We start from the raw sequence: 23451 nt of genomic DNA, 5'->3' as shown, positions 1-23451 counted from the left end.
TTTGTAAAATTTTGTTCCTTGCGGCTGTTTAGAGGTTTGATTATAAAGGAAGGCTCGAGAAGGTCAAAATGGGCTTGAACCTGGATGCATCGACTAATTAAAACAGACATCTTAAAGATGCCCTTATAAGTCACACTTTTGTTTATTGTGTTCATTTAATATCGGAAGACATATAATGTGCTAAAATCTCAAAATAATTTAAAAACAAAATATCATACGGTTTTGACCTATCTACGAAATTCAACCGAAGATATATCGCATTGGCTTTCCATATCAGGATCAGCCAATGGAAATGGGCTCTTGGTACTTAGAAAATGCGTCAGACATATAAGATTAGTTTCCTTTAAAATTTGCTTATCCATTCCTTCAATAGCTTAAAGATTGAGCTGCTTCTAAAAGAAATCCACCATTAAATAAATTAATTTTAGGACACTAATAAGGCAAGTCCATATATTTCTGCTGCCGGGAAAAGAAACACCTTGATTAGCAAAAAGAAGCATTCCTAAAGCAATAAGTATTTTAATCTAAAACCGTCTATTTATTTTGATCAACACCTTCGTCAACATCTCATTTATAAGTGTCACGTATAGAAGATGGGTCAGTTGGCACTCGGATGTGACGTCACGTTATTTCCATGAGGACCCCTAGAGAGTTTGAGCCGCTTCAAGTGTTTCTTTATGCTGACAAAAATAGGTAAAAACAAAAACACAGCATCTCCCTTCTTTGATGAACATCAAAACAAGTATTAACTACGAAGACCCCTTAAGTGTGAGAGTGGCTTAAAGTGATTTCATGCTGTTTAATAATAGGGCATAGTTTCCACGTAAATAGATGGAAAGAAAAACAACAACACCTTTATGTGAGAAACATCAAAATAAGTATTAACTACGGGGGAGCCCTAGAGTGCAAGAGACGCTTGAAGTGCTTTTATGTTATGGCCAATCACGCCATTTTATGCTCCCGCTCAATGCCGAGTCGCACAAAGCATCCATTTCCATCGGCTAATTCAAGCGAGTAACCAAGATATTTATAATTAAATATCGTCAATAACGATAACGCTAATCTCATTTCAGTCTTAGATTGCTTTGTTTTCTTGCGAAAAAATTGTATTTCCAATTATAAACAATAATAGTGATTCATCGACATTCTTTCATAATGGAGCATAGTTCCCTGACGTAAATTTGTAGAACGCAAAAGACACCTCCTTTTTGTTAAAGATGAGAGGCGCTTTAAGTGTTTCTTTTTATGCTGGTTTAATGGGGCAGAATTCCCTTACGTAAATAGGTTGAAACCAAAACGACACCTCCCTGCATTGATAAACATTAAAACCAATATTTGCTTGCAATGCTCCCAATGTTAGGCTTCCTTTAAAGAGTGCTTATGATAAGAAAATCCCTAATAAAAAATAGGAAATCCTTTCCACGCTTCTCTGCCGTGACGGTCGCCATTTCTGTGTTTATTTTGTCGCGAGTTTGACACGTGATAAAATCACATGATCTTATATCAGACTGAAAATTGTGAAAAACGAAATACGTCTCCCATCACATTTTCTTTCTATCATAGGGGACCTGAGACGATTAAACCTTCTTAATAAACACTGAATAGTGGAAGCGTTAAACGTGTATATGTAACTTAGGGGCGCCGCGCGTATGGCCAGTAGAGTAGAAAATTTACAATCAACAACGTTCCCAGCATCTCCACCAAAGCAAATACAAGGAATGACTAGGACTTGACTCAGCAGTCCCCCTCTCCTCCCCCCTTCGTCCCGTTCTTACATTTGTTTTGGTAACGGTTATGAAAATGGCCTAAAGCGGTGACGCAGAAATCCAATAAACATAAGAAAATACCGCTTTCTTGCATTTTATGGTTACTTTCTCGTTATCTAGTGGATACTAAGACGTAATCCTAGTGTCTGCGAATCTGATACGTTCCGCGGAATCAGCGAGACCGTGCTCTTTTTTCAGTCTGTGAAATCGTTCTTTGACTGCTTCATAGAACTCGTACTCTAAATGGAGCCTTTTTTTCATGATCCTGACTACCTCGGCAGATGGGGCTTTCTTGTTCTTTGTCCTTGTTTCGTCTTGCCGTCTACCCTTTCTACGAGTTTCTGTCAAGGGAATGTGACATTACAATTCAGGGACAGACCGTTACACCATAAATAAATGCAACCGCCCATCCGGTTAAAGGCTCCCAAGTCAAAATATAAACTGTAGTCAATAGAAACCGTGTTTCCACTTAACCGTGTTTTCACTAGCCTTGACTTGAGTTGTCAATATTTTTAGGTGTTGCTTTTAATAATCATAAAACAAAACGTCAGACGCCCCCCTCCCCCCCCCCCTTGATTTGGTTACAGCGCGTGTGTGAATCAGAGTGGAGGAGGAAATGTGTGAAATGTTCGCTAGTGAAAACCTAGCTTAAAGCCGCATTGTCACCAGTTCATTAGAATTAGAATCCGAGATATTTAATATGCCATCCGCTCTAAATTATCAATCACATCCTCGAAGAAACTTGCAATATATACACTGCTTTCAATATTTTGAAATATTTTTACGCGTTTTCCGTTAAAATTCATCGGAGATTTAACGTTATAGACCGGAAGTAAACTGGTGATAATGCGGCTTTAAGTGTCCTTTGAAAAGCCAATATAAGCTAATCTATCCACCCACCTACCTGGCATTTTCCACATTTCCAAAGCACCTTTGAAAAAGTTCGGCAGGAGTTTTTCCAACACTGTAAGAAAATCGTCAACTTCCTCTAATATCCCGACCACAAGGTAGCGGTTGACGAGATTATACAAAGCCTGTCTAAATGCCCACTTGGACGAGACCCTGTGGAAGATAAGACTGATTTAGATCTACGACGCTTGAAAGAGGACGCCGTCTCCGCAATCGACTCATCAGGGACTTTACTGTTGGGAACGCGAACGGCGACGGCTAAAACAATCGAAAATTCAAAGAACCAAACTTGAAATGCCCTCTGAAATGGTTTCTGTTTCTGATTTTAGCCGTTGTCCTTCAAACTACAAGTGAAAACTCCAAGTTTCAGGGTCTAGAGAGGACGGGAACGTGTGCACTGAAAACTAGACTATCATCGTTCGCTATGTTAGAAATAAGATTCTAGGATTGTCTCTAATTTTTTTTGAGACGGCAAAAGCAAGTGAATTTTATCAAAACTAGTCTAGAATTGAGCGCAAATCATTAAAGCATTTTCCAGGGATCACGTTCTCCCTGCCGTTGCAGTCGTAGATGCTATTCGATTGCGCACGTATTCTAAACTTTGCAGGCGTCCCATCCTGAAGAGGACGTGAAAAAAACAAAAACCAAAAAAAAAACTGAAATGCCATCCTGAACGCGACGCCGGCAAGAAATGGGATTGTTTGATATCTTTTCTGTTGAATTTCGTCTGTTCTATATACAAAATAACCGAATTTTTTTTTATCTTGAGTGAATATTACCCACCTGCATTTCCTCGATTGTCCACAGAAAAAGGGAATCACGTAGAACAATGCATTAGGATCCATGCATTCAGTGCGGTTTGTTATCACACACTCGTCGAACGACTTGAAAAAGTAATAATAATGTGTTCAGTATATCATTTTGAAACAATAACACTGAATGTCACCATCATCTATCATCACCATCATCATTTTCATCAACATCATAAAATTCATCGTCATCATTTCATCATAATAATCATCGTTATCATTTTCATAATCATCAACAGCATTCTTATTATCTTCACAATAATCATTATCAACATATCATCATCATCATCATCACGATAGTAAAAAAAATGCAATCTAATATTCAGAAGCAAAACACTTGCCAGTTATTTTGCCGAGTCTGTTTGTTGCTTACCCTGTGTCTGTCTGTCTGTCTGTCGCTTACCCTGTGTTTGTCTGTCGCTTACCCGGTGTTTGTCTGTCGGTTACCCTGTGTCTCTCTGTCACTTATCCTGTGTCTGTCTGTCGCTTATCCTGTGTCTGTCTGTTGCTTATCCTGTATATGTCTATCGCTTACCCTGTGTCTGTCTGTCACTAAGCCTGTGTCTATCTGTCGCCTACCCTGTGTCTGTCTGTTGCTTACCCTGTGTCTGTCTGTCGCTTATCCTGTGTTTGTCTGTCGCTTACCCTGTGTTTGTCTGTCGCTTACCCTGTGTCTGTCTGTCGCTTACCCTGTGTCTGTCTGTTGCTTACCCGGTGTCTGTCTGTCGCTTACCTTGTGTCTGTCTGTCGCTTACCCTTTGCTGTCTGTCACTAACCCTGTGTCTGTCTGTCACTTACCCTGTGTCTGTCTGTCACTAACCCTGTGTCTGTCTGTTTCTTACCCTGTGTCTCTGACTTTCGCTTACCCTGTGTCTGTCTTTCGCTTACCTTGTGTCTGTCTTTCGCTTACCCTGTGTCTGTCTGTCACTAACCCTGTGTCTGTCTGTCATTTACCCTGTGTCTTTCTGTCACTTCCCCTGTGTCTGTCTGTTTCTTACCCTGTGTCTGTCTTTCGCTTACCCTGTGTCTGTCTTTTGCTTACCCTGTGTCTGTCTTTCGCTTACCCTGTGTCTGTCTGTCATTTACCCTGTGTCTTTCTGTCACTTCCCCTGTGTCTGTCTGTTGCTTACCTTGTGTCTGTCTGTTGCCTTGTGTGTTAATGGCTTACCCTGTGTCTGCCTGCCTCTGATCCCTTGAAATCCCACGTTCTGTTACGTCCATCCCCAAAACGCCTAAAATAGTACTGGGAGACTAGGCGAGATAGCGGGTCCCGGATAAGGTTGATGTATATGGGAGTGACGGATCCAAACCTACATTGACATAAATCAGGTCGACTTTATAAGCGGGTAACCCTTGGCTGGCCTGGTCTCTAGGTCAGACAATCGGTTGGGGATGTATTGGAGACCATGGAAGAGGATGTATTGGACACCAGGAAGGGGATGTATTGGAGACCAGGAAGGGGATGTATTGGAGACCAGGAAGGGGATGTATTGGAGACCATGGAAGGGGATGTATTGGAGACCATGGAAAGGGATGTATTGGAGACCAGGAAGGGGATGTATTGGAGACCATGGAAAGGGATGTATTGGAGACCAGGAAGGGGATGTATTGAAGACCAGGAAGGGGATGTATTGGAGACCAGGAAGGGGATGTATTGGAGACCAGGAAGGGGATGTATTGGAGACCATGGAAGGGGATGTATTGGATACCAGGAAGGGGATGTATTGGAGACCAGGAAGGGGATGTATTGGAGACCAGGAAGGGGAGGTATTGGAGACCAGGAAGGGGATGTATTGGAGACCAGGAAGGGGATGTATTGGAGACCATGGAAGGGGATGTATTGGAGACCATGGAAGGGGATGTATTGGAGACCAGGAAGGGGATGTATTGGAGACCAGGAAGGGGATGTATTGGAGACCAGGAAAGGGATGTATTGGAGACCAGGAAGGGGATGTATTGGAGACCAGGAAAGGGATGTATTGGAGACCAGGAAGGGGATGTATTGGAGACCAGGAAGGGGATGTATTGGAGACCAGGAAGGGGATGTATTCGGGACCATGGAAGGGGATGTATTGGAGACCAGGAAGGGGATGTATTGGAGACCATGGAAGGGGATGTATTGGAGACCATGGAAGGGGATGTATTGGAGACCAGGAAGGGGATGTATTGGAGACCAGGAAGGGGATGTATTGGAGACCAGGAAGGGGATGTATTGGAGACCATGGAAGGGGATGTATTGGAGACCATGGAAGAGGATGTATTGGAGACCAGGAAGGGGATGTATTGGAGACCATGGAAGGGGATGTATTGGAGACCATGGAAGAGGATGTATTGGAGACCAGGAAGGGGATGTATTGGAGACCAGGAGGGAATGTATTGGAGACCAGGAAGGGGATGTATTGGAGACCAGGAGGGGGATGTATTGGAGACCATGGAAGGGGATGTATTGGAGACCAGGAAGGGGATGTATTGGAGACCATGGAAGGGAATGTATTGGAGACCAGGAAGGGGATGTATTGGAGACCAGGAAGGGGATGTATTGGAGACCATGGAAGGGGATGTATTGGAGACCAGGAGGGGGATGTATTGGAGACCATGGAAGGGGATGTATTGGAGACCATGGAAGGGAATGTATTGGAGACCAGGAAGGGGATGTATTGAAGACCAGGAAGGGGATGTATTGGAGACCAGGAAGGGGATGTATTGGAGACCAGGAAGGGGATGTATTGGAGACCAGGAAGGGGATGTATTGGAGACCAGGAAGGGGATGTATTGGAGACCAGGAAGGGGATGTATTGGAGACCAGGAAGGGAAGCCCGAACTAGCCTGCGTGCAGCCGAAAATAATTCCAATGGAAAAAAATAGTTCCAATGAAATAGTTTCAATGGAACTTTCTCGCTGCACGCAGGCTATCGGGAACAAGATCTCGTATTTTTTGTCTTATAAGCGATTTTTTAGATTGTTTACAATCCTCTGCTGGCAGATCCATTGTCTAGCGCAATGATAATCAGCTTTGGGCGCATCTTTGATCGGTCCTAGCTGTCTTCTAGTTGTTTGGGAATTTGGTTTCTCGGTGGAAACGAAAGAAAAGCGGCAAGTCAAGATGTTAGACACATCCTTTCTACACTTTTTATAAGACACAATTTTTTTATTGCTCTTGTTAGTGTTTTTTCTCCTCTTTTTGTAACGTAACCTACCTACGACATAACTTAACCCTGATTTACACACTACGGCTTTCGTAGTCCTTCGTAGACTAGCATCGTAGCTGAGTCGTCGGCTGGTCTAACACTCTACGATCGAGTTGAAGACAAAGTCGTATACGAATAAATCGTGCTGTTTAAAGAAGCCTTAACACTCTCTTTTAATTTGCTTTAATTCGCTTCCTGATTAATTTTTATCTTACCCTCCCCCAACCCATTCCCTTTTCCTTTTGAGCCTACATTAGGATGTTATTCCTTGAATAAAATTCCAACGTCATTTATGCATCTTTGAACTGCACACCGTAGCTCCCTCATCTTCCAGCAGTATAGATAACCGGGTTTATCCCAGAGTTCATTAGGACTATAATAGCGCCAAAAAACGGAGAGGTGAAGCCATAAGCATTTAAGCAATCCAGAGTACGTCTTGGGAATTTCACTAGCATTTAGCCCGACTGCTGACCAGGCTATTAACAATGGCTGTGTGATAATACCAACGGCAAAATCCGACAGAGCAAGATTTCCTAAGAGAACCATGGAAGGTGTGTGAAGCAATGGAGTTCGCCATATTGAGACTAGAACCAAACCATTTAGAAAGATGGCGGGAAAAATTGTCAGAGCGTTCAGTACTGCGATAGTGACGAGCTCGGTTTGTGTAATCTTCCCTTCCTGGACCCAGTTGGTGAAATGGTGGCACGTATAATTGTACACTGGCATTTTCCAAACGTTTTTCCTACTGTAATGTCTATCGTGGGTCCCTGGTGTCTATATGGGTCCATGGTTGATCGAAATGATGCTTTCTTTGCCCGCTTACTTACGAAATTGCTAAATTCACAAGTTTAAAACAAGGATTTGAATACAACCAAGAGTAGTGCTAGCCCTGCCTACTTGAAGGTGTACTTTATGCATAGATGGTTTTCTGTAATCATGCCTCGCATTTCTTGTACCATAATGATAGTACTTTGGGAGCTTTACTTTAGGTTTTGTATACAGGAAGGCAGATGCTTCAATGTTTGTCCTTTAGGTTCATAACGAAAAATGATGCACCGATTTTTAATTGATATTTCTAATATGCAAACCGTAAGAAGAAATCAATAACTCATAGATTTTGTCAGTTAAAAGACTCGGAATAAGCGAAGAACACGGTGTAGTTTGCGAAAAGATTTTTCCAAAATGCGATCAAATAAAAATCCGACTTAATTTAAGCAAACATTTCCGCTTTATTGTATCTTATATCAACAAGGCTGTCAGCTATCGCTGTGTTAATAAAGCACACAGGATAATCAGCTGCCATTGTTTGAATTACTATTTTTTCTAAATTTTAAACCGTCCTTCTTCTTCTAGAGATGTTAACCCTAGGCTCTAAGAGAGTCTAATTGGCTAGTGAACTATAGAAATGGGATCTTGTCTCGCTTTTGATTGTGATAAAATAATATTAAGAAAGCTGTTCTCGAGCCAATAAAAAACGAAAACAGATAATTACGAGGGATAATTTCAGTTTATAAAAGCAAAACATCTGGATAATATTTGTTTCCATAGTTCGTTTACTTTTCTATCTGTTGTTTCTAAATATTTGGCTGAAGCAAGAGATCAAAGCTTATACGTTACCTAAAATGAGCCTACATGAGCAATCAAGTCTTATACGTTTCATATACCTAAAATGAGCCTACATGAGCAATCAAGTCTTATACGTTTCATATACCTTAAATGAGCCTACATAAGCAATCAAGTCTTATACGTTTCATATACCTTAAATGAGCCTACATGAGCAATCAAGTCTAATACGTTTCATATACCTAAAATGAGCCTACATGAGCAATCAAGTCTTATACGTTTCATATACCTAAAATGAGCCTACATAAGCAATCAAGTCTTATACGTTTCATATACCTAAAATGAGCCTACATGAGCAATCAAGTCTTATACGTTTCATATACCTTAAATGAGCCTACATGAGCAATCAAGTCTAATACGTTTCATATACCTAAAATGAGCCTACATGAGCAATCAAGTCTTATACGTTTCATATACCTTAAATGAGCCTACATGAGCAATCAAGTCTTATACGTTTTATATACCTAAAATGAGCCTACATGAGCAATCAAGTCTTATACGTTTCATATACCTTAAATGAGCCTACATGAGCAATCAAGTCTTATACGTTTCATATACCTAAAATGAGCCTACATAAGCAATCAAGTCTTATACGTTTCATATACCTAAAATGAGCCTACATGAGCAATCAAGTCTTATACGTTTCATATACCTTAAATGAGCCTACATGAGCAATCAAGTCTAATACGTTTCATATACCTTAAATGAGCCTACATGAGCAATCAAGTCTTATACGTTTCATATACCTAAAATGAGCCTACATGAGCAATCAAGTCTTATACGTTTCATATACCTAAAATGAGCCTACATGAGCAATCAAGTCTGATACGTTTTATATACCTAAAATGAGCCTACATGAGCAATCAAGTCTTATACGTTTCATATACCTAAAATGAGCCTACATAAGCAATCAAGTCTTATACGTTTCATATACCTAAAATGAGCCTACATGAGCAATCAAGTCTTATACGTTTCATATACCTTAAATGAGCCTACATGAGCAATCAAGTCTAATACGTTTCATATACCTAAAATGAGCCTACATGAGCAATCAAGTCTTATACGTTTCATATACCTTAAATGAGCCTACATAAGCAATCAAGTCTTATAAGTTTCATACCTTAAATGAGCCTACATGAGCAATCAAGTCTTATACGTTTCATATACCTAAAATGAGCCTACATGAGCAATCAAGTCTTATACGTTTCATATACCTTAAATGAGCCTACATGAGCAATCAAGTGTTATACGTTTCATATACCTTAAATGAGCCTACATGAGCAATCAAGTCTTATACGTTTCATATACCTTAAATGAGCCTACATAAGCAATCAAGTCTTATACGTTTCATATACCTTAAATGAGCCTACATGAGCAATCAAGTCTTATATGTTTTATATACCTAAAATGAGCCTACATGAGCAATCAAGTCTTATACGTTTTATATACCTAAAATGAGCCTACATGAGCAATCAAGTCTTATACGTTTTATATACCTAAAATGAGCCTACATGAGCAATCAAGTCTCATACGTTTTATATACCTAAAATGAGCCTACATAAGCAATCAAGTCTTATACGTTTCATATACCTTAAATGAGCCTACATGAGCAATCAAGTCTTATACGTTTCATATACCTAAAATGAGCCTACATGAGCAATCAAGTCTTATACGTTTCATATACCTTAAATGAGCCTACATAAGCAATCAAGTCTTATAAGTTTCATACCTTAAATGAGCCTACATGAGCAATCAAGTCTTATACGTTTCATATACCTAAAATGAGCCTACATGAGCAATCAAGTCTTATACGTTTCATATACCTTAAATGAGCCTACATGAGCAATCAAGTCTTATACGTTTCATATACCTTAAATGAGCCTACATAAGCAATCAAGTCTTATACGTTTCATATACCTTAAATGAGCCTACATGAGCAATCAAGTCTTATACGTTTCATATCTAAAATGAGCCTACATGAGCAATCAAGTCTTATACGTTTCATATACCTAAAATGAGCCTACATGAGCAATCAAGTCTTATACGTTTCATATACCTAAAATGAGCCTACATGAGCAATCAAGTCTGATACGTTTTATATACCTAAAATAAGCCTACATGAGCAATTAAGTCTTATACGTTTCATATACCTAAAATGAGCCTACATGAGCAATCAAGTCTTATACGTTTCATATACCTAAAATGAGCCTACATGAGCAATCAAGTCTTATACGTTTTATATACCTAAAATGAGCCTACATGAGCAATCAAGTCTTATACGTTTCATATACCTAAAATGAGCCTACATGAGCAATCAAGTCTTATACGTTTTATATACCTAAAATGAGCCTACATGAGCAATCAAGTCTTATACGTTTCATATATCTAAAATGAGCCTACATAAGCAATCAAGTCTTATACGTTTCATATATCTAAAATGAGCCTACATAAGCAATCAAGTCTTATACGTTTCATATACCTTAAATGAGCCTACATGAGCAATCAAGTCTTATACGTTTCATATACCTAAAATGAGCCTACATAAGCAATCAAGTCTTATACGTTTCATATACCTAAAATGAGCCTACATGAGCAATCAAGTCTTATACGTTTCATATACCTTAAATGAGCCTACATGAGCAATCAAGTCTAATACGTTTCATATACCTAAAATGAGCTTAAATAAGCAATCAAGTCTTATACGTTTCATATACCTAAAATGAGCCTACATGAGCAATCAAGTCTTATACGTTTCATATACCTTAAATGAGCCTACATGAGCAATCAAGTCTAATACGTTTCATATACCTAAAATGAGCCTACATGAGCAATCAAGTCTTATACGTTTCATATACCTAAAATGAGCCTACATAAGCAATCAAGTCTTATACGTTTCATATACCTAAAATGAGCCTACATGAGCAATCAAGTCTTATACGTTTCATATACCTAAAATGAGCCTACATGAGCAATCAAGTCTTATACGTTTCATATACCTTAAATGAGCCTACATGAGCAATCAAGTCTAATACGTTTCATATACCTAAAATGAGCCTACATGAGCAATCAAGTCTTATACGTTTCATATACCTTAAATGAGCCTACATAAGCAATCAAGTCTTATAAGTTTCATACCTTAAATGAGCCTACATGAGCAATCAAGTCTTATACGTTTCATATACCTAAAATGAGCCTACATGAGCAATCAAGTCTTATACGTTTCATATACCTTAAATGAGCCTACATGAGCAATCAAGTGTTATACGTTTCATATACCTTAAATGAGCCTACATGAGCAATCAAGTCTTATACGTTTCATATACCTTAAATGAGCCTACATAAGCAATCAAGTCTTATACGTTTCATATACCTTAAATGAGCCTACATGAGCAATCAAGTCTTATATGTTTTATATACCTAAAATGAGCCTACATGAGCAATCAAGTCTTATACGTTTCATATACCTAAAATGAGCCTACATGAGCAATCAAGTCTTATACGTTTCATATACCTAAAATGAGCCTACATGAGCAATCAAGTCTGATACGTTTTATATACCTAAAATAAGCCTACATGAGCAATTAAGTCTTATACGTTTCATATACCTAAAATGAGCCTACATGAGCAATCAAGTCTTATACGTTTCATATACCTAAAATGAGCCTACATGAGCAATCAAGTCTTATACGTTTTATATACCTTAAATGAGCCTACATGAGCAATCAAGTCTTATACGTTTTATATACCTAAAATGAGCCTACATGAGCAATCAAGTCTTATACGTTTCATATATCTAAAATGAGCCTACATAAGCAATCAAGTCTTATACGTTTCATATATCTAAAATGAGCCTACATAAGCAATCAAGTCTTATACGTTTCATATACCTTAAATGAGCCTACATAAGCAATCAATTCTTATACGTTTCATATACCTAAAATGAGCCTACATGAGCAATCAATTCTTATACGTTTCATATACCTAAAATGAGCCTACATGAGCAATCAAGTCTTATACGTTTTATATACCTAAAATGAGCCTACATGAGCAATCAAGTCTTATACGTTTCATATACCTAAAATGAGCCTACATGAGCAATCAAGTCTTATACGTTTCATATACCTAAAATGAGCCTACATGAGCAATCAAGTCTGATACGTTTTATATACCTAAAATAAGCCTACATGAGCAATTAAGTCTTATACGTTTCATATACCTAAAATGAGCCTACATGAGCAATCAAGTCTTATACGTTTCATATACCTAAAATGAGCCTACATGAGCAATCAAGTCTTATACGTTTTATATACCTTAAATGAGCCTACATGAGCAATCAAGTCTTATACGTTTTATATACCTAAAATGAGCCTACATGAGCAATCAAGTCTTATACGTTTCATATATCTAAAATGAGCCTACATAAGCAATCAAGTCTTATACGTTTCATATATCTAAAATGAGCCTACATAAGCAATCAAGTCTTATACGTTTCATATACCTTAAATGAGCCTACATGAGCAATCAATTCTTATACGTTTCATATACCTTAAATGAGCCTACATGAGCAATCAAGTCTTATACGTTTTATATACCTAAAATGAGCCTACATAAGCAATCAAGTCTTATGCGTTTCATATACCTTAAATGAGCCTACATCACCAATCAAGTCTTATACGTTTCATATACCTTAAATGAGCCTACATGAGCAATCAAGTCTTATACGTTTCATATACCTTAAATGAGCCTACATAAGCAATCAAGTCTTATACGTTTCATATACCTAAAATGAGCCTACATGAGCAATCAAGTCTTATACGTTTCATATACCTAAAATGAGCCTACATAAGCAATCAAGTCTTATACGTTTCATATACCTTAAATGAGCCTACATAAGCAATCAAGTCTTATACGTTTCATATACCTAAAATGAGCCTACATGAGCAATCAAGTCTTATACGTTTCATATACCTTAAATGAGCCTACATGATCAATTAATTCTTATACGTTTCATATACCTTAAATGAGCCTACATGAGCAATCAAGTCTTACAAGTTTTGTATACCTACAATAAGCCTACATGAGCAAATCAAGTCTTATACGTTCTATAAACCTAAAATATTCCAAATAAAGATTTACTGTTTTGCTCGTGGGTATTAGTTAAATTTAAAAAAATGCGAAAATAGTTTTTTTTCTGGTGCGCGCTAATGGGACTGCACTAACAGGAAAAAGGGATGGATGAGTATGAGTTTTGTTTGCTACGGAAATGAACATCCCATTTTAGCAAACTAAACCTCATTAAGTCCCTGTCATTGTCAATCTCAATCAGTTCTTTGCTTAACAGAGTTCGATTTTGCAGTTACTGTCGAATCCGTTGTATCGCGACGGCGCACTTTCAAAACATCGATTTGTATTTGTCTTTTAGGATTTTCTGTCCCGCCAGTCAAATTATTCTAAGCCAATCAGATTCTTGCCATCTCTCGCCTAGTGCAGTGTCTGGCTTTCTGTCGCAACACTGTCTGGTTTTCGTCCAGAGGATAGCCAGGGAAGTGCACAAAGCGAGACTCTGATTGGCTCAGAATGGTTTTACTGACGGAACAGACAAACCAAAACAAACCGCCTTACCAAAACAAATAGTGTTTTGAAAACGCCGGTCGCGATACAACGGATTCGACAGTAAATAATGCCTAATGATAACGTATTTTCGCTTAAAGATAAGATTTTTTTTATTTAGCAAAAATGTGCAAGGGCTTTAAAGGGGGTACTGCGTAATTTCCTGTGGGGCATGTTTTACCACGGGAACTAGGATACTTTGTCAGCGATTTCTTTATAAAATAACCAGAAATGCATTCCCAATTTGTATTGAATATTGTATTCAGCGAATAAAATATCTCTAACCTTTGTGCGAAATGTCTCCTGCCTCCCGATTCAGCGAAATCCTTTTTCGTTATATTTCTATTTCTCTTGTCTAAAAACCCACACGATCGTTGTTTTCAACTCTCGACACATTTGAACAGTACTGAGTAACCATAGCCTCTTGAGTGTTCGTGACTAGCCCGAACGCTCTCCGAACCTAACTTCGTATTTAGGTTCTATATAAATTAGGAAGGGAAACAACGCTCGATTCCATTGTTCGAAAACCTGCCTAGTTACGGCCAATGTTGTGATGTTGGTATGAGACATGATTGATGAGTGACAGCTCACTTTCTCTTTGAACTTATCTCGCCGCCGACTAACGCCTGGGCATGCGACTAGTACTGGGATCGGGGCTAATTTTGTCTAGGCGGGAAAAAGCAATGTTTTCCCGCTCAAATATCGAAAAATGTTATAGAACTGCCACATGAATGTGAATTTTTACCCGGAACAACAGAAAATTCTGCAAGTTATCGAAAGAGGGCAAAGTATTTTTTAATGGAAAAGTGAATAAGGGGGATAGAGCAAATCAAATTTATTATCTGGTCATCGGATGCCATTTAACTTTTTGGATGAAGAAATGCAACTGTCCGTAGAAACATTTTTAAAAATAAGACCCCGATCCCTGCACTTATTTCATTAAGAAATCGCTGACAAAGTATCCTAGTTCCCGTGGTCAAGGGCACCCAACGACAAAAGTAGACATTTCTAGACCAACCTCGAAATCCGTAGGTGACCTTGCTTCCAAACAGATATTTGATCGGAAATGGTCCTTGCTAGGTTCAAGCGTCGTATTATCCGTGAGCCGTATTCAATGCAAATGCATGCAAATGGATCAAGTCGATTGTTTCATCTTCATTTGCATTCATTTAGATTGAATACGGCTCCTCATGGATGATACGACGTTCAAAATTAAGTCTAATCCTTTCAAGCAAGAAGAAAATTTCACCTTTGGAAGTCTATGAAATACATATGCCTTGTGAAGATAAAAGACTGCGACTGTTGTTCGACCATGTCCACAAATGCAAGCTGAAAGTAAACATAAACATAGTTACACTCGCCCTTAAAACGGCACTGTCAAGAAAATTCACAAAACCGGAAACCAGCGTCCTATTTTTTCAAAATATCCAATCAAAGACGTCCATTATACGTGAGTTCATCGTCATATAACACCAAGGGAATTTTTTTCATTATTTGGCCAAGAGTTTCAAATACAAAGCTTATCATCCGGTTCTTTCTTAGGATTTTACCCATTACACAAAATATTCGCACCTGTTGTTTGGCTGTTAAAAAATGCTGCGTTTTCGGGTGATTGATGAATTTGAAACCATTGGCAACAGCCAGTTCGGAGATAAGCAATATCATAGAGCGGCTACCACACTTTGCAACACGGTTGTAGATAATACCTCTCTGTGATGAGAGAAAAGCATTTATGTCAGAAATCTGCTAATGTCCTCTATCAACACCCTAATCAATAGCCTCATTTAACATCATCATCATTGCATCATCATCATCGTCATCATCATCATCATCACCATAATCATCACCACCATCATCATCATCACCATCATCATTCATGACAACGTATCATTTACGCCATCATCAACATAAACATCATAATCATCACAATTATTATCATAAACAATGTGTACCACTATTCATTATCATCATCACCATCAATTTAAAAAAAACACCATCATAATCCATTTTACCATATTGATCAGTATCATCACCATAATCATCATAATTATCACTAACATAATCATTACCATTAGAATCAGAATCAACACTATCATCATCACCATTACCAATAACAGAATCATTACCATAAGTATCAGAATCAACACTATTATCATCATCATCATTATCACTAACATAATCATTACCATTAGAATCAGAATCAACACTATCATCATTACCATTATCACTAACATAATCATTACCATTAGAATCAGAATCAACACTGTCATCATCACCATTAACACTAACAGAAACATTACCATTAGTATCAGAATCAACACTATTATCATCATCATCATTATCACTAACATAATCATTACCATTAGAATCAGAATCAACACTATCATCATTACCATTATCACTAACAGAATCATTACCATTAGTATCAGAATCAACACTGTCATCATTACCATTATCACTAACAGAATCATTACCATTAGAATCAGAATCAACACTATCATCATTACCATTATCACTAACAGAATCATTACCATTAGTATCAGAATCAACACTCATCAACATCATCATAATCATTATCACTAACATAATCATTACCATTAGTATCAGAATCAACACTATCATCATCATCACTACATAATCATTACCATTAGTATCAGAATCACCACTATCATCATCAATTTCCCAATCATCATAAACAACATCATCAGTATCATTTTCTTTTATCATTATCAACGGTGGAAATAGATAGTTAGCTAGCGCACACTTTTTACTTAGTGCAGTTAGTTAGTTAGCCTATTTAAAGTTTCAAGGCATTATGTTTTCTGTTAATCGGGGCTGCTGTGGTATTTTGCCATATTTAGACATCATGTCCATATTTGTAAAATATTCTGCACGTGTGTAAAGCTGTTCCATGACAACAAATCTAGTTGTGTCCTAGCGCCCATGTTGTGTGCCTTTGTTTTATTGTTTTCCGTTTAAGCCATTCAATACCCGTGTGTTGCAATATCACTACATCATCATCATACCATTATCATCAATATCATCTGTATCATCGCCATCATGTTCATTATGTACTGATATAATACACTTCTTATAACTAGTCTCTACAGGGTAACTTCTATTATTGATGTTGGCTTGACAGAGCCAAAAAATGGCAAGTTTTCTCAAAATAAGGTCTGGATAATTTCGGTAAGCATAAATTTTTGCATAGAGGTTTCTTATGTTATGTAAACCAACATATTAAAAAGTATTTTTTTTCTTATGGATTCGTCTGCGAGATATGAGGCTTGAAGTACAATTTTCAAATGTTCAAAGTATGAATTCTCCTTGTTTTTTAGGGAGAATTCGGGCTCTAATCAGAAATCAAGCCAACTTTGCTCGCTAATATCTAACTTTCATATCTTCTATTGTTTTTTTTTAAATTTGGAATTAAGCTTTTGGTCAGAGTAACTCCTTGTATGCGGAATCTTGAGCTTATATATTGAGAATTGGAAAATTTCATGCCATTTTTTTGCTCTGTCTGTTGGCTTATACTCAAAACAGGATGCCTGCACCTGTATAAATGCATTATAACACTCAGCACAGGCAACCCGTCCCTTCTGGGTGAAGTCTAGTACTTAACACAGGGTTCCCATATGTTGTTTAATACAAAAGTAAATAGGGTACCCACATGGTGTTTTTGAATTTGATGTGGTGTTCCTCTTGAGCTGGGAGATCTACCAGAGACTAAAAAAACATTTGAAGGTTAACCCCCTTTCAAACATCAGTTGTGTTCTGTGCACAAACATAGTAATCTCATTAGGAGCAATTTCCACCATAAAGGATATAGTATATTTTGTCAATAACAAACCACCAAGCATGATTTCCAAAAGCTGGCTTTGGAGAAGTTCTTGCTTCATTCCATTGCAGTAATTGAAATAACAAAATGCTTTCTATGGCTTTTGAAGATTTCTTCATTTTCTCCATCTCTCCAATACAGGTGTGAAGCTGCACACACCACCCCCCCCCCCCCCCTGAAGTGATCACCATTTATGAAAAAGTGGGGCATTTCTTATACTTTGTCCATGTGCAACCCCCCTCCCCCAACCGATCACGAAAAAGTAAGGCATTTCTTATACTTTGTCCATGTGCAACCCCCCTCCCCCCACCGATCACGAAAAAGTAGGGCATTTCTTATACTTTGTCCATGTGCAACCCCCCTCCCCCAACCGATCAAGCAAAAGTAGGGCATTTCTTCTTGAAGGCAGGGGTGGATCTAGCTTTTCGCAGAAGGGGGGGGGGGTTGATTCAGTTACTAAGGGGTAATTATTTTTGGTTGCATATGGCTTTCTGGCAGTGCAAAGGGGGGAAGGGTATTTAAGCCCCTTAAACCTCCCCTATCATACCTGTCAACCCCAGAAAATCTAAAGGCTTCAGATTTTTTGGGGAGAAGGGGTGGCGGGTATATTTAGTTTTTTTTTAGAGGGGTGGGCTAATGTGGTAAAAGCGGTAGAATTGGTGCTCCACGCGGGAGAATAGGTCCAAAATCTTGAAACTCCCGCCTAAAGCTGGAGAGTTGACAGGTATGCCCTATTATGTCCATATGGCCATATTTTTATGAATGTGCAACCCCTTAGCAAATCCTGGCTACTTCCCTACAATAAGTGGTTGACTAAGGCTCTTTAAAGGGGAAAGGACACAAGTTCTCCATGGGTTATGGCTCACTCAACGGCCACAATAGGGACAAAGAATAAAGAATCCAACAGGAATCGGATTTGAGTGATCCACTTCTCACAATAAATACAATAGTTATTCAACCAGAAGATGTCTAACTAGTTATTTAGCCTGTTTCAAGCAGGTTAAACTTTTGATTGAAAAAAAAAAAAATCAAATAGGCTCTTTTAGAGTCAGTTTAGAATAAAAACCCAGTTCTGAGTGCTTAACATTTGAGATGATGCTAGTGAACCATGGTAGAACTGAGATAGCACAAGGATTTTAAATGCCTCATCAAGAAGTAGATACTTGGAGCCACATTCTGCTCAAGAATTATAAACATGCAGTAGTGGATCTTGGGGGAGGGTTCAGGGGGTTTAACCCCCCACCTTTGGACTGTCAGAAAGCCATATGTAACAAGAAAAAAACTACCCCCTCTTTGTTACTAAGCCAAGTCCCCCCTGAAGCGGAAGGCCAGATCCGCCGCTGACATAGAGGTAATCGGCCCTATATACTGACGGACTAACAAACTGGGCCACCTGTGGTGAGAGGCCCCATATGCAGACGAACTAACAAATTGGGCCATCTGTGGTGATTATGCCCCTATTTACTGATGTGATAACAAAATGGGCCACCTGTGGTGAGAGGCCCCATATGTTGATGTGCTAACACACTGAGTCATCGGTAATTTAAAACAGCCATTGGGAAGGCTAAATAATTTACCAGTTGTAATGAAGAAAATTCACCAAAAACAGAAAAAAAAAACAAGACTCATCTACCAACAGACCCCTTCAATTTAACCCACTTAATGCAGCCTTCTCTCCTTTCAATAAATCCTAGATCCGCCTTTGTTCCAATCACACATGGGTTGTGCAGATACTAATCTTAGTAAACAAAGAGGACATCACACAGACAAATTGGATTTTAGTTTTATTTAAAAAAATATAAGAGATAAGAAAAAAAAAATACAATATATCACCTACACAAAATCTCACACATTTTATACATTGTACACCCAATTCATATTTTATGAACTCTTAAATGGCACACCAGTCATAACTGAAAAATATTTCATGCAATAAAATACTTAATTAGAAAATTTAATGGGGGAAAGGGGAAATCACAGGCCAGTACACAGCATGCGCGTGCAACCCCCCCCCCCCCCTGGCAGCCAAAAAGGGGGTCATTTCTTATTAAGGAATCTTCAAATACTATGCTTTTTCCATTGATACCTATGACTGGCACCCCCCCCCCCCCCCCCCTCGGCCAATTGTGGGAACGCGCCTTAATCTATCCTGTATATGGACAAAGTGATCACATATGTTAATATAACTTTGTTAGCCAGCTCATTGGGGGGGGGAGGGGGGAGCACATAATAAAAATCATATCACAGAAGGGAAAAAGGTGATAAAACATTTCACATAAGATTTCTTGCCCCCACCCCCAACCCCCAATATATATTTTTTGCCAACACTGTCTATGTAGTTTCACATATTCACACATCCATAAAAAGACCAAACAAGAGGCTTCCTTTGGCTTTTCAGATTTAACTAATTTTGGAAATGCCTTACTGCTCAATTCTGCATCATAGGTTTGTTCTTGGTATCAGTACCTGAAACAAGCTTTCCAGAAACAAACACTCTTTTTAAGTTCCTGTCATCTCCAAGATACAAAAACTTCTGTACAACAACGTCAATGTTGTCTTCATCAAAGCAATCAAATGGAGAATCAGAAGCATCTGGGTCAACTAAGACAGCATCAAAATCCTTCCCCACTTGAAAATTCCCAATCTTTTTTTCCAGCCCTAGAACTTTACTCCCCCCCAATGTAGCATAATAGAATGCATCTTTGTAATTGATAGGGGTGTAATTGCCTTCCCTGGTGATTGCGAGGATATTGGATGTATTGATAGCTTGGCGCAGGGCATGTAACATCGAGGGGGAATGGCCGCCAGATACGTCGGTCCCAAGCCCAACCTTGATTTTTCTATCTGACAGGTACCTGACATCTGCAAGTCCACTTCGGATGTTGAAGTTGGATGTTGGGCAGTGGGACACGCCTGTACCAGATAAGGCCACTAGTTCAGTCTCATTGTCACACAAATGACAACAGTGAGCCATGTATGTTTTCTCTGATAAAAGGCCAGCTTCTCCATACACCCCGGCATAGTGCTCATACTGTGGAAATTCTCTACGGACGAACTCAATTTCTGCTTTGTTTTCACTCATGTGACTTTGCACTGGAATGTCATACTCCCGTGCAAGATCTCCAAGCAATTTGAGTAATTTAAAACTACAGGAAACTGCAAATCGAGGGGTGATAACAGGCGTTATCAATGGATTTCTTTTCCTTTGAACATAGTCTATAAATTCCTCCGTGTCAGCTACAGACTTTAATGTATCTTCAATGTAGTAATTCGGGGAGTTGATATCCATGTTGACCTTTCCAATAAACGCCCTCTGATTATATTTCTCGCACACATCGCTCAGGATCTTCGTCGCTTCAAGATGTATTGTGGCGAAGTAACTAGCGGTTGTAGTGCCATTACGAAGTGTCCTTTCCACGACTTTTTCGTAATTCCTTTTCGCAAATCCTACGTCTTGAAATTTCGACTCCACAGGGAATGTGTACTTTTCCAACCACTTCAGTAATGGTAGGTCATAACCTGTTCCAGCATAGCTATACTGTGAGGCATGTATGTGGGTATCAACAAAGCCGGGAATTAAAAACTGCCGCTCACTGAGGTGAGAAAATTTACATCCGCTAAAATTTTCCGTGAGCTCGAATCTATCTGCATTGTCGATGAAAAAAATCTTTCCTTGTGAATTGACACCTATGACTTTGTCTTTGTGAATTTCTAAATGGTTTTCGTCCGTTGAATGTACAAATGTACCTACGAAAACACGACCTGTAGTGTCTTCTTCACAGCACGCCGCCATAAATCGCGTTTATCGCGGCCCTCGTAAGCATACAAATCTTTGAGTAAGTACGCAGCTGCTTTGTCTACGCAGCTGCGTACTAGTAAGTTTGCATCTCTTACAAGCTGCAATTTGATTGGGCAAATGAAAAATATCTGCACCTCGACACAAAGAACGAGAAGAATGGAGACAACAGAACTCCTTTGAAGAACAAAGATAATAGGAGAATCCTTGACCTCGTCGTGAAATAGTTGAATAAATGTAGTGGATATTCTGCGGGGGAGGGGCTTTTAAGAACCTTTTTACGACGTCACTTTCCCTACAGACCAGACACGCAGTCATTTATACTTCACACTTCACTGGACAGCTAAATGCTCGCGATGTTCAAAGAAAGTTCTAGAAATTTGTTTGGTCGCTCCCTAAAAACAACTTTGCAAAGCAATAACGGGCCCTCTCCAAACAAACCACAAACAAAACAAGACACAAAACAAACCAGACAAAAGCCAGACACAAAAGATGGTTCTAGAAGCATTATAAAAGCTATTTAAGCAGACTACCAAAACACATTAACAAAGCAATAAAAAGGACCACTTTCAAACAAACCACACATAAAAGCCAGAGACAAAAGAGTTTGACAACTATAAATATTAAATAAAATTGGCACTGATGCACACACAAAGTCAAAAAAGCTGTCACGCAATACACTCGTGACAATAGTATCTTCGGAATAGATTTGAAATAATTTTTTTTGCTACAAACAGCTGTCAACCCAAATGTGAAATAATCGGGTGAAAACAGTAAATAAGTGAAAAACCCCAAGCCAATGCAGGTACAATACATAGAGTGTATAAACATTCTTACAACAAATTAGGCTTGTGGTGAAATCCAAAATCTTGTGACATCCGCCTAATGCGGGTGAGTTGACAGCTATGTTGCTACTGCTTTCAGGTAAACCCGCAACCTTATATTTCTTAACCTATAACACGAAGATAATTATTGTAACGTTATGTTGGTTTTACGAGGATATAGACAATAAGTAGATTCAAATTCAGACCTAATCACTCCCATCTACAACAACACATTACTCACGCGAAGACAGAGCAAATTTAGCTCTCCTCTTTGAAGAAGGCTGGACAAATGTTGTGAAGTAGACGACAATGACGCATAAGACCGCAAGGAGGACGCAGAAAGTCGCGAACTTTAAACTGCGAACATTGGTCAACGTGCTCAAAGCGGTCATTGTAGATTTAATGCATGGGAGTCATTAATTCGAAAAATCGTTAGAGAGATCGTCAATACTAGGGACTCCATTTCGTGGGGAAGTTATGTTAGCTATTAGATTAGCTGTCTCGAGTTTCCACTTCCGGTCAAATCGATTGAAACCAAGATGGCGGCGAGATTTGCGACAGTACGTGAATCAATGTCTTGTATGGGTGCTAAAAGGGAAACGAGTGAGTAAAATGGGCCCATAATACTCGGGAGAGACCCCAAAGAAACAAAAATAAAGTGAGTCCATTATGAAGTCTATTTTCTTTAATTTTCCATTTTTTTCATCACTCATACGAGTGCTTGGGTTACCTGTGCAACAAAATGATATTTTCTTATTTCGCATATAATTCTCTGCTTTTAATTGTTTTCGTTTCATTGTAGGTGCCAGGCAATACAAAACTCTTCGTCAATATTTTCAGTATTTCGTGGTATTGCTGTCTCAGAATTTTAACGGATTTATGGAAAATCCGTTGTTTTAGATTTTCCCGCCAAAACAGGATATTTCCTCGATTCAATCTCCTTTCGCGCAGCAAAGAAAATTTTCAAAGCTCTGAGAAAATTCAAATTTTGACCAAATTCAATTCCCTTTTCAGAATTTGGAAGCCAATCTTTGCTTTCCTTTGGCTAGATTACTATAAGCAGTGGCGTACGCAGCCCATAGGCCCTG

General features: G+C 38.6%; 2 protein-coding genes across 2 annotated transcripts; both read right to left on the bottom strand.

Moving 5' to 3' along the window:
• Window positions 1-1428: 1428 nt before the first annotated feature.
• Window positions 1429-22921, bottom strand: LOC5510361 (uronyl 2-sulfotransferase). The gene is made up of 8 exons (XM_048721898.1): window positions 22605-22921; window positions 17576-17631; window positions 15478-15615; window positions 15155-15234; window positions 4653-4794; window positions 3459-3559; window positions 2671-2828; window positions 1429-2107 (listed from the first exon to the last, which is right to left on the bottom strand). The coding sequence occupies exons 1-8, from the start codon at window positions 22753-22755 to the stop codon at window positions 1893-1895; spliced, it is 1041 nt and encodes a 346-aa protein (XP_048577855.1). The 5' UTR covers window positions 22756-22921; the 3' UTR covers window positions 1429-1892.
• On the bottom strand, window positions 19515-22117 carry LOC5510346 (guanine deaminase). Its single transcript, XM_032379456.2, has one exon. The coding sequence runs from the start codon at window positions 21534-21536 to the stop codon at window positions 20172-20174; it is 1365 nt and encodes a 454-aa protein (XP_032235347.1). The 5' UTR covers window positions 21537-22117; the 3' UTR covers window positions 19515-20171.
• Window positions 22922-23451: the final 530 nt, after the last annotated feature.

Source organism: Nematostella vectensis, chromosome 14, assembly GCF_932526225.1.
Source record: "Nematostella vectensis chromosome 14, jaNemVect1.1, whole genome shotgun sequence".
Classification (NCBI taxonomy): domain Eukaryota; kingdom Metazoa; phylum Cnidaria; class Anthozoa; order Actiniaria; family Edwardsiidae; genus Nematostella; species Nematostella vectensis.
Note: the sequence above shows the minus strand (reverse complement) of the source record. Positions and strands in the feature narration are given on the sequence as shown.

Coding starts and splice junctions, on each gene's coding strand:
- LOC5510346 (XM_032379456.2), bottom strand. CDS start 21,536: ATGGCGGCGTGCTGTGAAGAAGACACTACAGGTCGTGTTTTCGTAGGT.
- LOC5510361 (XM_048721898.1), bottom strand. CDS start 22,755: ATGACCGCTTTGAGCACGTTGACCAATGTTCGCAGTTTAAAGTTCGCG. Junction 17,632..22,604: donor TAAATTTGCTCTGTCTTCGC/GTGAGTAATGTG, acceptor ATGTTTTTTTAG/TCTCTGGTAGATCTCCCAGC. Junction 3,560..4,652: donor CAGAGGCAGGCAGACACAGG/GTAAGCCATTAA, acceptor TACTTTTTCAAG/TCGTTCGACGAGTGTGTGAT.